The 14,922-nt window shown below is 49.4% G+C and overlaps 3 protein-coding genes across 3 annotated transcripts; 1 reads left to right on the top strand and 2 right to left on the bottom strand.

Moving 5' to 3' along the window:
• The first annotated feature begins 3,131 nt into the window (after nucleotides 1-3,131).
• LOC135398110 (uncharacterized) lies at nucleotides 3,132-6,229 on the top strand. The gene is made up of 2 exons (XM_064629531.1): nucleotides 3,132-5,231; nucleotides 5,858-6,229. Exons 1-2 carry the CDS (start codon nucleotides 3,183-3,185, stop codon nucleotides 6,164-6,166), a joined length of 2,358 nt encoding a protein of 785 aa, XP_064485601.1. The 5' UTR covers nucleotides 3,132-3,182; the 3' UTR covers nucleotides 6,167-6,229.
• A 730-nt stretch (nucleotides 6,230-6,959) lies between these two features.
• Nucleotides 6,960-8,415, bottom strand: LOC135398665 (uncharacterized protein K02A2.6-like). The gene is made up of 2 exons (XM_064630050.1): nucleotides 7,392-8,415; nucleotides 6,960-7,285 (listed from the first exon to the last, which is right to left on the bottom strand). Exons 1-2 carry the CDS (start codon nucleotides 8,413-8,415, stop codon nucleotides 6,960-6,962), a joined length of 1,350 nt encoding a protein of 449 aa, XP_064486120.1.
• A 180-nt stretch (nucleotides 8,416-8,595) lies between these two features.
• On the bottom strand, nucleotides 8,596-10,206 carry LOC135398664 (uncharacterized). The gene has a single exon (XM_064630049.1). The coding sequence runs from the start codon at nucleotides 10,204-10,206 to the stop codon at nucleotides 8,596-8,598; it is 1,611 nt and encodes a 536-aa protein (XP_064486119.1).
• Nucleotides 10,207-14,922: the final 4,716 nt, after the last annotated feature.

The following is a 14,922-nucleotide window of genomic DNA, read 5'->3' as shown; positions in this document are numbered from 1 at the left end:
CCTAGGGATGCCATACCTGTCCCCATCTGACAACCTTAGGATAGCCCTGGGATGACAGTGTGCGGAGGCCTCTATATAGTCTCGAAAACACGAGGGTCAGGATCCTGAGCATAAAAAACGTCTCGAATCTTGACAATATCTTCCCGAACCCACTTTATTTCGCTCCGGCCTCGTTTCCTTCCTCTGATGCAATATCCCATCAAGAAATGTCATCAGTCGGCTGTAATTCTGAACCACCGATCGTAGGGAAGAAGCCTTGAGCGGCGTTTTGGGCAAAATTTTCGGAGGCTTGTGTTTCCGTCTTCTTGTTCACACTCTTGCAACGCATGGAGGTATTTTGGAGAGGACATGACGAAGTTTATCAAACTTGTGTGCTATGACGCCCAAGAAATAACGACACATGTCCAATCGCTGGCTCATGTCCTGAAGCACTAAGTTAAGAACGTGTGCCACACATTGCACGTATATCACTCGAGGCTATTCTTGCCATAGCAGACCTTGAAGTCCACTATGCTGCCCTTTCATGTCTGCCGCACCGGCACTGTCCGCGACACTTGTCAATAGGAAGATTGAATCGGCGTCGTGTCGAGGGTTGTCGCTCTGGTGTCTGCTGTACTAAACAAGCCGCGGAACAATTCCTCAACTTCTAAGTTCGCTTGCACTGTTCGGAAGCATATTGACACTTGTTCATTGACAGATATGTCTGTCATCTCGTCCATGATCACGGCATAATGCCCCGCTTCACGGATTTCATCTGTCAGGGAACGAAGTACATCATGAGCCGTCATTTCCAACTGTTCGTTTAAAATGTCGGGCGAAATCCCCATAAATTTCGCGCGGCGAAGCCATGACTTCACATCCGGTACGTCATTTGCGCGAAGTTCTAATATCAATTCAACACCAGCTAGCGTGCCTGCTCCCTGCTATGCTCTAAGAGCTGTTGCAGGTTGTTGTCTTTGCCGTCATGGCCGCGTATTGCCAACCCTTGGCAAGCTAGATATTGCAGAGACCGTAGTGTCGTTACAATAAGCGATTTTCTTGCCGCTTTCATGTCGCTCTCCTTTCTTTGCGCACAGGCCGACGCGACATTTGCTCCGTGTTTCACAGCTGTTAAAGCATTCAATCCAGCCCTGTGAAAATTTGTCGCTCCGTGTGCCTGAAATCTCTCGAGTGCTTTCTTCAAATCGGTGAACCCATTTTCCACAAAAGTTCGTTTAGAATCATTGCCTCTCGAAGTGTTCGTTCATCTCCGAAGCAGCGCGGCAAGTTGCAAAGAACGCATTTTCTTTGGCGGTATCATATGAGAGCCACTGGTAAAGAACAGGGATGTGCAGTAGTTAACTACTTGTAGTAAAACTACTGCATGGTCGTTAAAAAGTAGTTAGAAACTACTTGCAAAAAATGGCAGTTACAACTACTCGTTAAACTTTTTTTTTGTAGTTAACTACAGTAGTTAGGTTACAGCGGGCTACGACTGCTTCGCATTTTTCTGACTTAGTCTTCCGTGTGCTTCACGGCCCCCTTTCTTTGTGCTTATTAGCGACAACTCTGAGAATTGTTTCATCTTGAGCATCACGCGCATGCCGACACTCGCAAGCAAGGCGTGCAGAAGTATTGCAATAAAGAGAGCGCACTGCACAGAGCGCACTGGCATCATTTTCTGTTTCAAGTGCGCGTGAGCAGAAAGTACGTCTTTTGTGTTAATCAGGGTACATAACGATTGATACACACAGCGCATTCAAAAAGTTTACGCCCCCTCCGTCTTCAGATTGGAGACCATATGTCTGTATCGTTGCATGACAATTCACTATACGTCAGTACTGTATATGGAGGGGCGCGTGCTGTGCTATGATTGTTCCGAGTGTGGGGGGCTCACTGTCTTCTGGCTCCCCCATGCACCCAACAATGCCTCACGGTTATACACAAGGGAATGCAAGGGGCGCACGCAGGTTGAAACATGCAAGTCGCTCGCCTCGCTGCTTCGATTTATGCGGCCCTGTGCACAGTTGGCGCTAGGCCGTCGGCAGATGCGCTTCGCTCCCGGAGAAGTTCGGACACGTGTCGCGCGTTCCGTAGTCGTGTTAGCGGTGCGTTGGGTTGTACTGTGTGCATGTCATTCCGCGCAAGACGGAATCATGGTAAAGGGGCAAAACGGGGGAGGGAGAAACTAACGCGGATAGTGGTCAGATAAAGGCTTCTGTCTTATGCTCAAGTGCGAAAGCAACAGAGGAATGTGCTGAAGCAAGCCTCGATTGTTAACTTTGAACCACAAACTAAGATTTAAGGGACTAGCGGGTTAAAATTAAGGTTAAATTTAAAGTAGCTGATTTAAGGAATAGATGAGCACCCCACACGGTGCGTCATCTTCAAAGTTAAAAATACAAACGTACTTCTGTTGCATGAATCCCATTGATCGTCCTAAATTTTTCATTTCTTTCTGGTCGTTGCGAGCAAGAGTGCACGCAGTGACATGAAGGAAGGTGGATAGAGGCGGTTCCTTTGGGGACGCAATACGTCATGAGTGGAGATTTGTTCTTAAAAAACAATAAAGGTTTTGTTGTGTTGAACTGGGTTGGTGTTTGCTTTGGCGACGTGCGCTTTCGTTTTTGTAGTGCAGTTGTGTGATAGAGAGCGTCAAGTTTGGATGCCTGACTACTCGGGGGGGGGGGGGGGGAGCCTGGCCTTCCCAGAATGTCGGCGCCTATATGAACGTGTGATGTTTCTCTCGAATCCCATGTGGATTTAGAGGAAAGTCCCGCCTGTCTGTCGACCCTCAGCAACACGCTCGTGAAAACATTTTTATCAGCTCATCACCAACATATCAAGTAAATACGTGTTACGCAATTCATGAAACCCTTGGGAAAGAGATGATCGAAAAGCGAAACCAGTAATGAAGATAGATTGTGCAAATATAACTCCATAGCATTCCTCCGCTCATCTTTTCACCCCTCCTAATGTATTCGAAGAGATTTGTTTCGGGATCAATGGCAGCGTATCCAATTGAGCTACAAATTGTTAAATATATTCTTCGTCTCCCTCCCACAATAGCGAAAGAAAAAGACACCGCACGTTCAAAATAACGAAACAAGCATCAAATAACACTATAAAAAGAAAGAGAGGAAGCAGAAAAACGCAGACAGACCTCGAGAACGTTCGAAGGCAACGTGCTTCGATCTCAACCGATGATGAGCGAGCAGCAGGAACCATTAGGGCTGTTCGCCGGATGGCAGGACTTGGCCACCAGTGCCCTCACATGGGCCACTTCGTCAGATGCTCCAACACCGCCGTCTCTGTCGCCCCAAGGAGGCCTTCTCCTTTCCCTGTTGAGCGGCCAGCCCCGAGCTTTGGCCCTGCTGCTGGTGGGACTCGTCTACACAGCTCTTCTGCCTGTAGCTGCGGTCGCCCTGCTTGCCTACCGACGGCGATTCAACAGCCGATCGCAGGACATCACCCAGCTGTACAATGTCGCCTGGTACGCGTACTGCTTCGGGCTGGCGTTCGTAGTCGCCTCAGGTATGGTGACGGCCCTAGCACTAATCTTCAGCCGCGCGGACTTCAATGCCGCGTACAGATCGGCTCCCGAAGAATGGCAAAGAAACTTCGCTCAACTACAGCGGTTCGTCAATAACACCGGGCGGGAGCTGTCGAATTCGGCGAAGCAGAGGGTGGCTGGCCGTCTGCGTGACGCGACTGATCTTTTGGACTCAAACTTCACGCATTATTTTGAACAGACCCTGGCTGACGCGATTGCAAACGATCTCAACGCGACGGCTAACTGCTCGATCGGTGTAAGAGCAATAGGACGTAATCTACAGCACCAAGGTCTTAATGATTTAGGTCGTGCACTAGTGGCTGCTGCCGATTGGTGCACCCGTCTCGAACAGAAGAGAGACTCTCTTTTGCACGCTGCAGCGGAGAAAGTGGAAAAATTGACGAAACAACAGCGCCAGCGATCGCTGGCGAGAATTCGAGGCGAGACAGCGCCATCGGATACTTATTTATCCGATGTGGAGACAGCGTTAAAAGGCCTAGATCGAGCAAAGCAAAGGGTCCTGGCGGTCCTGCCTTCACCGCAGAATGGTCTTCTGGACCTCTTGGCTTACGCTGGCCTTAATTATGTGAACCTGCTCACCCTGTTTGACTTGGTAATCCTAGCATTGCTGGCAGCAGCCACTTTAGTTGGAGTGGCGACAAGAAGGGACACAGAGCCGCCCACCGAACGCGGGGCAATTTCTCACGGCGCGGGAAGAGTGCTCACAGGCAGCGCAACGTTTATGATTATATTCTGTTTCCTCGCAACACCAATGATCCTTGGCATCTTAATTCTTGATGTTGGCCTGCAGTGCCATGTGTGTATTCCCTACCGAGAGCAAGACTGGAAGACGATAGACAAGTTAACCGTCGCACTGTGGCCTCTCGCAGAACGAGGCAACACATTCAAGGAGCTGACGCCCAGTTTACTTTTCAGTAGATGCGCCGCGGACGACGACTCCCTGCTGTTCACGGCCCCACCTCTTGTACAATTACCAGTGCTTTCTCAGTCACTGGATGCCATGAATGTCGACGACTCTAAAGCGGAAGAGAAAGTTCACCCACCCCCGGAAGAACTTCGAAGCTTACTACAGAGTAGTTTAACTCATTCGTGGCTTCCCCTTTCATTGAGACTACAGGCGAAGAATCTTCTGTCCCATCTCTCGGATGCCGAGACGGCTGCGCGTGAGGCGCCACGAGCAATCCAGGGAATCCTCCGGTCCATGACAGGAAAATATTATGGGAACTACCTGGCAAACGTGACGCGTCGCCTTCTAGGTGGACCCCGTGTTGCGCATCAACTGAAGGCTTCACCAGGATTTGGTTCATGCAAACCCTTATATAATGGGTTCATGTCAGCACTGGCCTCACTGTGTGGACCTTTACAGCGTGGACTAACGGGCTACTGGTTCGCCCTGTCCCTTGACATCCTCCGGTACACGGCTGGGGTTATAGTATGTCTCGGAGCATCAAAATACCTGCTTCGAATGAAGTCGTACAGCTACGAAGGTCAAGTTGTCGAAGACGTGCGGGATGACACACCGCCAGTGCCTCGTCAGATGTGGGCGAAGAGGCTCAGAAAGCAGCCGCAACGTTCAAAGTCACAGAAGGTCTCCAAGATCATAGACCAATCTGCTGGAGATTTGTGTCGGCTATGGCCACCTCCTGGAAGGGGTCTTGCGGCAAAAACACAGCTTCCGGTAAGTATACTGGTAATTCCTCGACTTCCTCTGCAGTCATTCATATTGTAGTGTGGGCTACATTAGATGAAAGAAATTGATTCACATGAACATTCCATGTGAACCATTTTCTTTCATCTAATGTAGCGCCATGTAAACCATGAAGCTTCTGCACTGAATGAGGCAGGTTCCCTTTCTTCATAATTAACTCTCTTGCAACAGTGCAGTGTGTTTAGGTTTTCCCATTACTGTACTTTAGCACGTTAGTTGTATTGCGGTAGCGCAGGCGTTAACTGTTTATGGAACTCTGGGAATCTTCAGCTCTTTGTTTGGATTTTCAACTCTTCATTAAGACGCCAGATGACGCTCTGCGCAGGGCGCAAGCAAGCACAGTTTCATGTCTACTGGGTATTGCGCAACCTGCACAACCAGTAGGGTGAACAAATATTTCGCTGATGTTCGGTATCTGTGCTTAGTTTTTGGGGCAGCCCGAGTTATCCATAGCAGAAACAGTAGCAGGTGTCGTGCATGACTCGCGCCTATCGTCACGATGTGGCTGACACTATGTGTCTAACCCTGGATAAATCAAATGGATTGTTTAGTACACTACACTGCAGTGCTGTGTTGATACTTCCTATCTCTTTCAGGTGTTTTCTTCTGGCAGGTTCATGAGTCCACCAGGCTCTGATCTGAAGCGCCGTCACAACGACGGCTGGGACAGTCCGCCGCTAAGGGCTCCGAAAACATTACGTCATAGTCCGACGCGGGAATGTGCCTCGCCGTGGGGGGAACCATACAAGCCTCCCAAGCTACCACAGAAGCGTAGAATTCGCTGGAGGGCTCAGAACTCGTACAAGACTATCTCAAGCGCACCTCTGAGAGGACCCTACGGTTTCAGCGATATGTCCGATTTTTCGAACCCTAGCGACTCGAACTCGAGTCTGCGTTGGCACTAGCGATTTTCAGTGTACTTAAAAAAAATTGGTTCGTTACATAGAAGAAATGGTGAGACATTGGCATGGTGTTGATTTATTGATTGATTTGAGCACATTGCTGTGATGCATGTACACCAAACGAAGAGGAAGGTGGTAACAACAGACGCTTACCGTCGTGTATTATAGTCATGCATTTTGCGTCGAAATATCTGTGGTTGTAGCAAACAGCTGGTTCCAGAGAGAGTTGAGGAAAGCGTCAGGGGTGGTCCAGAAGTGCCATTATGCCCTACATAATTGCTACAAAATGGGTACAGGGAGTGTAGGGTACATTAATCCAGGTGATCAGATACTGGGTGGCAAAGAATTTCCTGCAAGGTCAGAAGAGCTTTGAGGGCAGATCGCTGGTGAACTGATGCTGGTGGGCAGATCGGTGGTGAACTGATGCTGGTGTCGCGTAGTCGGCGGTTAGCGACGAGATCAAGCAGGCGTGACTATCCAGTCCGGATCAGAACGTTTATTCCCTCAATCCTCGCGTAGCATGCGGTGGCGCATGACCACTTGTCGTTCGTCACATTGTCGTCGTCATGTAATACAACATATAATATGCACACAACACCTCCCCCTTTCCGAAAGACGCAAAACCATTCCCAAATGTCCAAACCAACGAATAGTCTCAGTGTCCTGTCACTGGTATCCGAAACGCTCGGGCGGTCTAACAACTCTCCCTGAACGTGTGGTCACGCGTCCTGGACTTGATACGACGCCTTGTGGTCCACACTGCGGCAAAGCGGACGGTTGCTCTTGCAGGTGCCGGCTAGTGCGCCTGGTTATCCCCGTTGAAGTTGCCACGACGTAGGACCTGGGTGTAGAGGCCTGACCGACGATGGCCCCATGTGCTGCCGCTCCTGCGAGTATTCTCACGGCCGTTCGGTTTCTGAAAGGCCGGCGAGATGAGGCCCTGTGCCTCCGGTTGTAGTGCCTTGCATGGACCGCTTGGTCCTGGGCGTAGCTCCTTCGATACTGTTCCAAGTACGGCCACTGTGGCTGCAGGGAGCTCTGTGGAACTGGTACCGTGGATTGCAGACGTCGTCCCATTAGCAATTCCGCCGGTGAGTATCCGGTCTTCCCTGGGGTCGTCCGCTGCGCCAGAAGAGCGTCGTCGATGTCCGACGACTTGGCTACAAGAGACTTTGCCGTTTGAACCGCCCGCTCTGTACTCTGCTGGCCCGCTCTGCCTGGCCGTTACTTTGAGGGTAGTACGGGCTGGACGTCACGTGGACCACACCGATCCGTTGCAGATATCGGGCGAACTCCTTCGAGGCAAACTGCGGCCCGTTGTCAGTCCTCATCACCGCTGGAATGCCGTGACAGGCAAACACCGGACCCAATGCCATTATGACGTCAGCCGTCGTAGTCTTTGGAAGACACCTCAGCTCGAAGAACTTTGAGTAGTAGTCTACGATGACCAAATAGTTTTGTTTGTCTTTGTAGAAGATGTCCATGCCCACGGTATGCCAAGGTCGCGGCGGAAGTTCGGTCTGAAGCAGGGGTTCCGCCCGGGATCTCCTGTGTGCTTGGCATGTTGGGCATCTGGTCACAAAATTGGCGATGTGTTCACCGATACCGGGCCACCAGACGGCGTCCCTCGCTCTTGCTCTGCACCGGACAACACCTTGATGGCCAGCGTGGAGCCGGTCCAAAATTTCTTGTCGCATCGCTGATGGGATTACCAGTCTCTTCCCCTTGAACAGGAGTCCTTGGACGACAGAGAGCTCACTGGAAAAGCTGGCGTACCGACGCACCTCATGGCTCATCTCGTCTGCTGGTGGCCATGTGTTACCGCAGTACGTCATGACCTCTGATGTGGCGTCATCACTCTGTAGAGCTCTCCGGAGACGTGCTTGCAGTGACCCGGATGCTGGGAGTAGCTCAACGGTGAGGAGCTCGTACTCCCGCAGTAAGGTGTCCAATGATGTTTCATCGCTGCTAGTAACCGGAGCGCGCGAAAGAACATCCGCCGTGTATAACAGTTTGCCGTCAGCATCTTCGCATTTGTCCTTGTTCAATGTGATGCCACTGTCCTGTAGACGGCGCAGTACTGCGTCCAGACGAGCATCGTGTTCCTGCTCATGCTTGCCGTACACGAGGATATCATCCCTGTGGCATACAGTTCCCTCCAAGCCGTCCAGGATGCGCAGCATTTCCCTCTGGAAGAACTCGGGGGCAGTTGCGATTCCAAAGGGCAGTCTCAGGAACTGGTAGCGTCCCATCGGAGTAATGAAGGTCGTCAGCTCTCTACTTTCCGGTGCTAAGGGAGCTTGCCAATATCCCGCATTCGCGTCGAGTTTGCTAAATACTCTTGCGCCGTGAATCCGTGAGAGATTTTCTTCGACAGTGGGCATAATCAGTCGCTCTCTAACGACTTGTTTGTTGAGGTCGGCGAAGTCGACTCAAATGCGCAGCTTCCCGTTCTTTTTCTTGGCGACGACCATGGGCGCGCACCAACTCGTTGCGCGGTCGACTTTCTCTATGACCTGGAGCTCTTCCATACGTTCCAACTCCTCCTTCACGCTTGGAAGCAGTGGGATTGGCACACGACGAGGGTACGAAACAGCATGCGGTACCGCCCCAAGAACAAGTTTGATGTGGTACACAGCCTTCATATGTCCCAGTGCGCCGAAGAGGGCTGGATACTTTGACATTGTCGGGTCGACGAGCGAAGTGGATTCCACTGAACAGAGGTGTGGCAGCACGTCAAGGGCCCGGATTGCCGGTCGACCTAGGAGCGCGTGCTCCAGCTTGTCCATGACAAAGATTTCTTGACGGGTCGTCTTCCCGTTCCAGGACATCTGCACTTCCGCCTGACCGACGGGGTGAAGCCTGGACCTTCCCGGTCCATACAGAACTTTCGTTGCCGGACGTATGCGTTTCTTCGTGTTCTCGGCAAGTGCAGACTGGGGTACCGCGCTGACGTCGGCTCCAGTGTCCACCATGAACGAGACTGCCATGTTGTCCACCTCAGCTGTTATGATCCACGGCTCCTTAGCGGTCCATGCCGACAGGACTTCGCCGAGGAAGACTTCTTCCAACTTGGCCGTGGTTTGACCCTTGCCCCGACGACCGGGCTGTCTTCCGGGCTGAGTCCTCTGGTTGGTCCCCTGCACCTGCCGCTGGGCGCTCGACTGGCAAACAGACGCAAAGTGTCCTGTCTTGCGGCACGTGCTGCAGACCTTCTCTCGAGCTGGACAGTCTGCCCTCGTGTGATCCAGGCTGTACCCGCACCACTTGCAGGTTTTGTTTGGTCGCTGCCGGTCACGATCGCTCGCGCCGTGTCGTTGCCGTTGCGCGGCTCCGGAACGTTCCTTTGCTACATACGGAGATTTGGCAGCAATGACCGCGTCCACGTCAATTTTCGTACGAGGTCTTCCTTCGGAGTTGACGTCGGAGTGCAGCAGTGGCTGTTGGCCCTTCACGGCCTCCGAGTTCCTCGCTCTGTTGACCGCTTTCTCCAGCGTCAACGATGAATCCAACTGCAGTTTTTCGCTAAGGCCCTTGTCATGCAGGCCAACCACTAGGCGGTCGCGAATCAGTTCCTCTTTGAGCGCGCCATATTCGCAGGTTGCAGCCAATCGGTGAAGCTCTCTGACGAATTCCTCCACGGTCTCGTGGTCTCGTTGGTGCCGCTGGTTGAAACAAGCCCGCTCGTAGATCACGTTTAGTCTGGGTACGAAGTGACCCTTGAAGCCTTCCGAAAGCTTGCCGTAGTCGTTCAGTTCTTCGTCCGACAGGCGAAGCGACGTGATAATGTCCTCGGCTTCGCTGCCCATAGCGTACAAGAACGTGTTGACTTGTGTCTGCATATCCTGCTTGTGGAGCCCCGAAATTACACGGTAACGCTCCCACCTCGTGAACCACTTCTTCCACGACTCCGGGTGGCGAAAGTCAAACTTCTCGGGGAGCTCTATGGCGAAGGCGTTAAAAGCTGGAACGTACGTTGCTGGCGTGGCAGCTCGACTGTTGCCGCTGCCTTCCATCGTGGCCCCATCCCCCGGAGGTGACATGCCGATGTGTACAGGAAGTCGTGGTCAGCCTTCGAAGCGTTTTACCGCTGCCACCATGTCGCGTAGTCGGCGGTTAGCGACGAGATCAAGCAGGCGTGACTATCCAGTCCGGATCAGAACGTTTATTCCCTCAATCCTCGCGTAGCATGCGGTGGCGCGTGACCACCTTCTTCTTCTTCTTCTACCACCTGTCGTTCGTCACATTGTCGTCGTCATGTAATACAACATATAATATGCACACAACAGCTGGTGGGCAGATCGCTGGTGAACTTGTGCCGAATTTGGCTATTGTGTTGCAGCCTTTCAGTTAAAGTGTTTAGAATGTGTTGCATCCTCTCCAACTTACAGCCACACAGAACACATGTATTTGACACATATCATTTTACACCATTTTTAGTCTACTGAATATCAATATTGCACGATATAATAGACAAGAGGTCATGACACAGTAAGACTACTGCAAAGGGCTGGAAGATAGCTTGTGAGGTAGAAGTTTCATAGCGTAAGAGTCAGCATGGACCTCATGTTGTCATCCCGACACAGCATCACATCACCGTTTGAATCACAGCATCACATCTGGTGCTTTGAATATACAAAAAGAAAACAGCTGCTACAGTTAAGCACATAGTACATGTGGACTTGCACTTGTGTGTAGTAAGTATGTGATTTTTTTTTCATAAAAGTTCACTGTTGATAAAAACTAAGTAGTCAACGAATGCAACTTTCCAAATAGGTTTCCAACAGATTTCCCCCACACTGCATCCGCAATTCCGTCATCCCCTGCCCCCTGACTGGAGTTTGCAAATACATCCAGATAGAGCGCCTAACTCCAGTCGTGTCCTCGCATCACTGACGATTTTTGGTGCGCCACCTAACTAGTGGACGGAGCCTGGGAAACGAGCAGAGTTTTGTAGCATAGTTAAGCTAATTCCAGCCATAGCTTTTTGTGTTTAAGTCTGCGTCGATTGACTGGAGCGGGCCATAGCGTGGCTCGTCGTGTATATGACATCGTAGAGAAAAAGGTGCAGGAAGCCTCTTTGGTCTACATGGCAATAGCTTGAGGAAAAGGACGTTGAATATTTTATTTTTAATTTAATTTATTATTTTTATTATATTACCTATATATATTTATTTATTGTTATTTATTATTATTTTATTTATTTTAAGTTTAAGATTTTATCTATTATATCTCATGGAATGCAATAACACGCAAAATAAAAAACAAACATAATGCAATGATCCCGTCAAGGATGTGAATTAGCCTATCTATACCTTACACTCTGCTAACACATACGCTGTTGGTCGACCCGGCATATTCCAAAATGTACCGTTCTATATCCTAACTTGTTGGAAATGGGAAACTTACATCTTTTTATGACATTTTGCATTAAAGATAATCATCACCGAATGGCGTAGACCCCACTTTCTCCTCCCCACACCACACCACAGCATTGCTAACTATGCCATACTACTCAGTTCTGTCAGTAAGCATATTTGCATCAGATACGCTGCCAAACTGCCACATGACACGAGCCTATGTTGTTTTGGCTCAATGAACCATGGCCCCCTCCCGTACTCACAATATCGCTGCCAACAATGCGTCGAACTGTGACGTCACCGAATATCTGCCCAATGACATCAGTGTCCACAGTAGAGATAGTGCAAGGGGGAGCGGGAGTGGAGATCGAGAGTCTATAAAGAACAAAGGTGAAAGCCAGGAAGGGAGTTGCCTCAGGACAGAAGCCGCCGATATTTCGAACAGAGACTGTTCTTCTTCTGGGCACCGTCCTCATCATTGGCATGGTATTTAAAGGGTTAGGTGTGACGTGTTAAAGGTTCATGCGAATTGTGGGTCAACAGCCCGGAGGGAAGAAAGGGTCCGTACGGGCTTCTACGGCCGGAGTGAATGGCTGCTTTGTTAGAGTGTGGAGGGGATTATGTGAACGTAGTGATCTAGGCTACAGACCGGTTACAGAAAAATGGAAGGTTCACGAACACGTGGACGAAACGGGACAACAGGCAAAAATTGGCAACGCCTTAGTCCAAAGTCATTCCTTTCGTCAGAATACTTTCTGCACATACTCGTTTTAAAAAAAAATTTAAAAGAAAACAACTCCATCTCTTTGAACGACGATTTGTGGACCGGAGTCTCTTGGCCGAGAACTGTGCTTTGTGTTCACAAAATCATAACTATATCTGATAACACGCCTTTCAGGGAGAACGTTCTGCGGTGAATGCCGTGGCAGTTAGTAGTATAAGGACGTGTCTAGTCCACAGAGAAAATATGTTGTTGAGTTTGCGACACAGCTTTGCACGGTGAAGACTAAACATTGCACAAAATGATACCTTTATATCACTCTTTTTTTTTACTTTCATTAAACATATCCCCCCCCCCCGATTTGTGAAAAGTACGGGGACTACGCCTCTTTTGGAACTGCATAAGTGTTCCAAAAAGGCGTACGCCTTCCGTTTTCAACCAATCAGGGGCAGAACGATGTCATTTGCGATGGTGATTGACTAAGAGCGTGCTATGTGGTAAATTTCTGTTTTGTCCAGCGTCTTAGAAGTCGGCCCAGGACGCACATTCCCCAGGGTGTCAGTGGTGACGTTGCCCACATCTGTGAGGCCGACAACGGCGAGCCCTTTCACCATCACCACCTGTTTTTAGAGTGAAGTGAAGGAGAAAACTCAGTAGAAAACCTTCACGCCTGAAATAGAAAAATGCAAGACAAGACGCACAGAAGATTCATTCTACATGTTAAATCAACCATAAAATGAAACACATTGTAATTAGTCTACAGAATATTTACTTTATTCACTGTGCAGATAACTAAACTTGTTCATTAACACCATACCACAAGTAAATACACCAGTCTTGCAAGGTGAATGAAATGCTTTTCTCAACTGTAAAAATACTATTAAGAACAAGAGATAAACTGATGTTCTGAGGCTGGAACGACATAGAAAGGACAGATACAAACAAAGCCTCAAATTGCCTAAGAAATCAACGATGAAAGATGAAAGTCACTGAAAAGGTTAGCCAGCTGTAGGGATCGAACCCACATCTTCTGGATTGCCGGTCCAGGGCTCTATTAAGAAACACTTTAAATATATAAAGAATACGTATTCCTGCTTTCACTGCGTTCATTATGGTGGTTGGCGTACAGTCGTTATTGTGACATGATGCTGATTGAAAAGTTTAGTTTTTCTAGACTGGATAGAATAAATCTTACTTTTTATGCAGTTAAAGTACCTTTTTACTATACGGTCGATTTAAAATGTGGAAATAATGATTTGTGCGTCTTACTTTGTGTGAAGGTTTTCCCGCTGAGTCTTTACCATCACTTGACTGGCATTACAGTTAGGTTTCCCAACTAGAATGATCAATAAATTACTGTTTCGTGTACACACGTACATGTCTACTTATTGTATGTGTATGAAGATAGTGTGGTGCGCAGGTGTAGGAGCTGCTATCCGACGGCGCAGCCCTGGAATCGCTGAAGTGGCACGTGGCAAAGCTGGTGGCTTGCGCTGCTATGTCACGATCTCGACACGTCCACATACTACTGCATTTACCTGATTGAGTGGAATTGTGTTTAAGTTGCAAAGCTGAAGCTCTGTTGGTAGACTGCCTCAGTTCCAGGAAGGCAGTCCTTGCCGCTCTCGAGGCGGTGACCATGCGTTCCCCGCTATGGAAGACACGTACGACCACGTGACCACGGTGGACACGACGAATGAAGGCGAACAGGTGATAAAATGTTTGAAGCCCATTTACTCGGGTCAGATCACACTCTCTGGATCTCCCGACAACCCGCCCAGGAAGGAAGAAGGTCCTCTATGCCCCTTCTGTTATACATTTCAAGAGCCTCTGTTGTCACGCCTCTATGCATAGTTCTTTGTCCTTGACCGAAGCCCCTGACACCTTCGGGTTCATCCTTAGTCCGCTTTCACACTTTCGTGTTTTCCGTCCGTTTGCTTCACGAATAGAATCTAAGGGCAATTGAGCCCCGTAGGTTCCAATGGGTTCGTTTTGCCTCCGTGAAAAACACGGATGAGAAAAACGTTGGTGTGAAACCGGCCCTATATCAGCACACTTCTGTTCACAGATTTTACAGCACCACTATAAGGGAGACATACGTTACGTGTAACATCCACCATTATTACAGCGCCAGAGCTATTCGTTTCTATGAATTTCATTGCTCCGTTAAAGGAGCAGTGAAGGACCCCCAACACAATTGTCAGTGTTGGCTGTGTGGACACGCACTCTTGCGCGAGACTGGTAAAACAGGGTGCGGGGCGGGGTTGTAATGTCGAAATTGGCTCATCGTTGTTGGCCACATGGTCTAGTAAACCACTGTTTCGAATGATATAATTCAGTCTCCTGATTTGTTGACAATGGGAGGAGGCGCGTATGTTGGACGAATTATGCATGTCCAAAACAGGCGCCTCCTCCCGTTTTCAACAAATCAGGAGACAGAACGATATCATTCGTGACGATAATTGGCTAGGTGCGTTGGCCAGGTTGCCCGCCGATGCCAGAGCAGTTTTGTGATTTGCAGGTAGAAGTCCAGTTCCGCTACAGGTTGCGGATAAAATGCGGGTGCACTGGCAATACATCTGCGGGTAGTGCGGGTAAACCCACATAACCTGCACACACTAGTGACTACAGACTAACCTTTTTCTACATAACTTATACTCTTGCCACACGGGCAGAAA

Source organism: Ornithodoros turicata, chromosome 6 (assembly GCF_037126465.1).
Source record: "Ornithodoros turicata isolate Travis chromosome 6, ASM3712646v1, whole genome shotgun sequence".
NCBI lineage: Eukaryota > Metazoa > Arthropoda > Arachnida > Ixodida > Argasidae > Ornithodoros > Ornithodoros turicata.
Note: the sequence above shows the minus strand (reverse complement) of the source record. Positions and strands in the feature narration are given on the sequence as shown.

Excerpts from the sequence above, each read along its gene's own strand:
- LOC135398664 (XM_064630049.1), bottom strand. The coding sequence starts at position 10,206 with ATGTCACCTCCGGGGGATGGGGCCACGATGGAAGGCAGCGGCAACAGT.
- LOC135398110 (XM_064629531.1), top strand. The coding sequence starts at position 3,183 with ATGATGAGCGAGCAGCAGGAACCATTAGGGCTGTTCGCCGGATGGCAG. Across the intron at positions 5,232-5,857 it reads CGGCAAAAACACAGCTTCCG|GTGTTTTCTTCTGGCAGGTT; the intron begins GTAAGTATACTG and ends TATCTCTTTCAG.
- LOC135398665 (XM_064630050.1), bottom strand. The coding sequence starts at position 8,415 with ATGGGACGCTACCAGTTCCTGAGACTGCCCTTTGGAATCGCAACTGCC. Across the intron at positions 7,286-7,391 it reads CAGCCCGTACTACCCTCAAA|CGGACGACCCCAGGGAAGAC; the intron begins GTAACGGCCAGG and ends CTTCTGGCGCAG.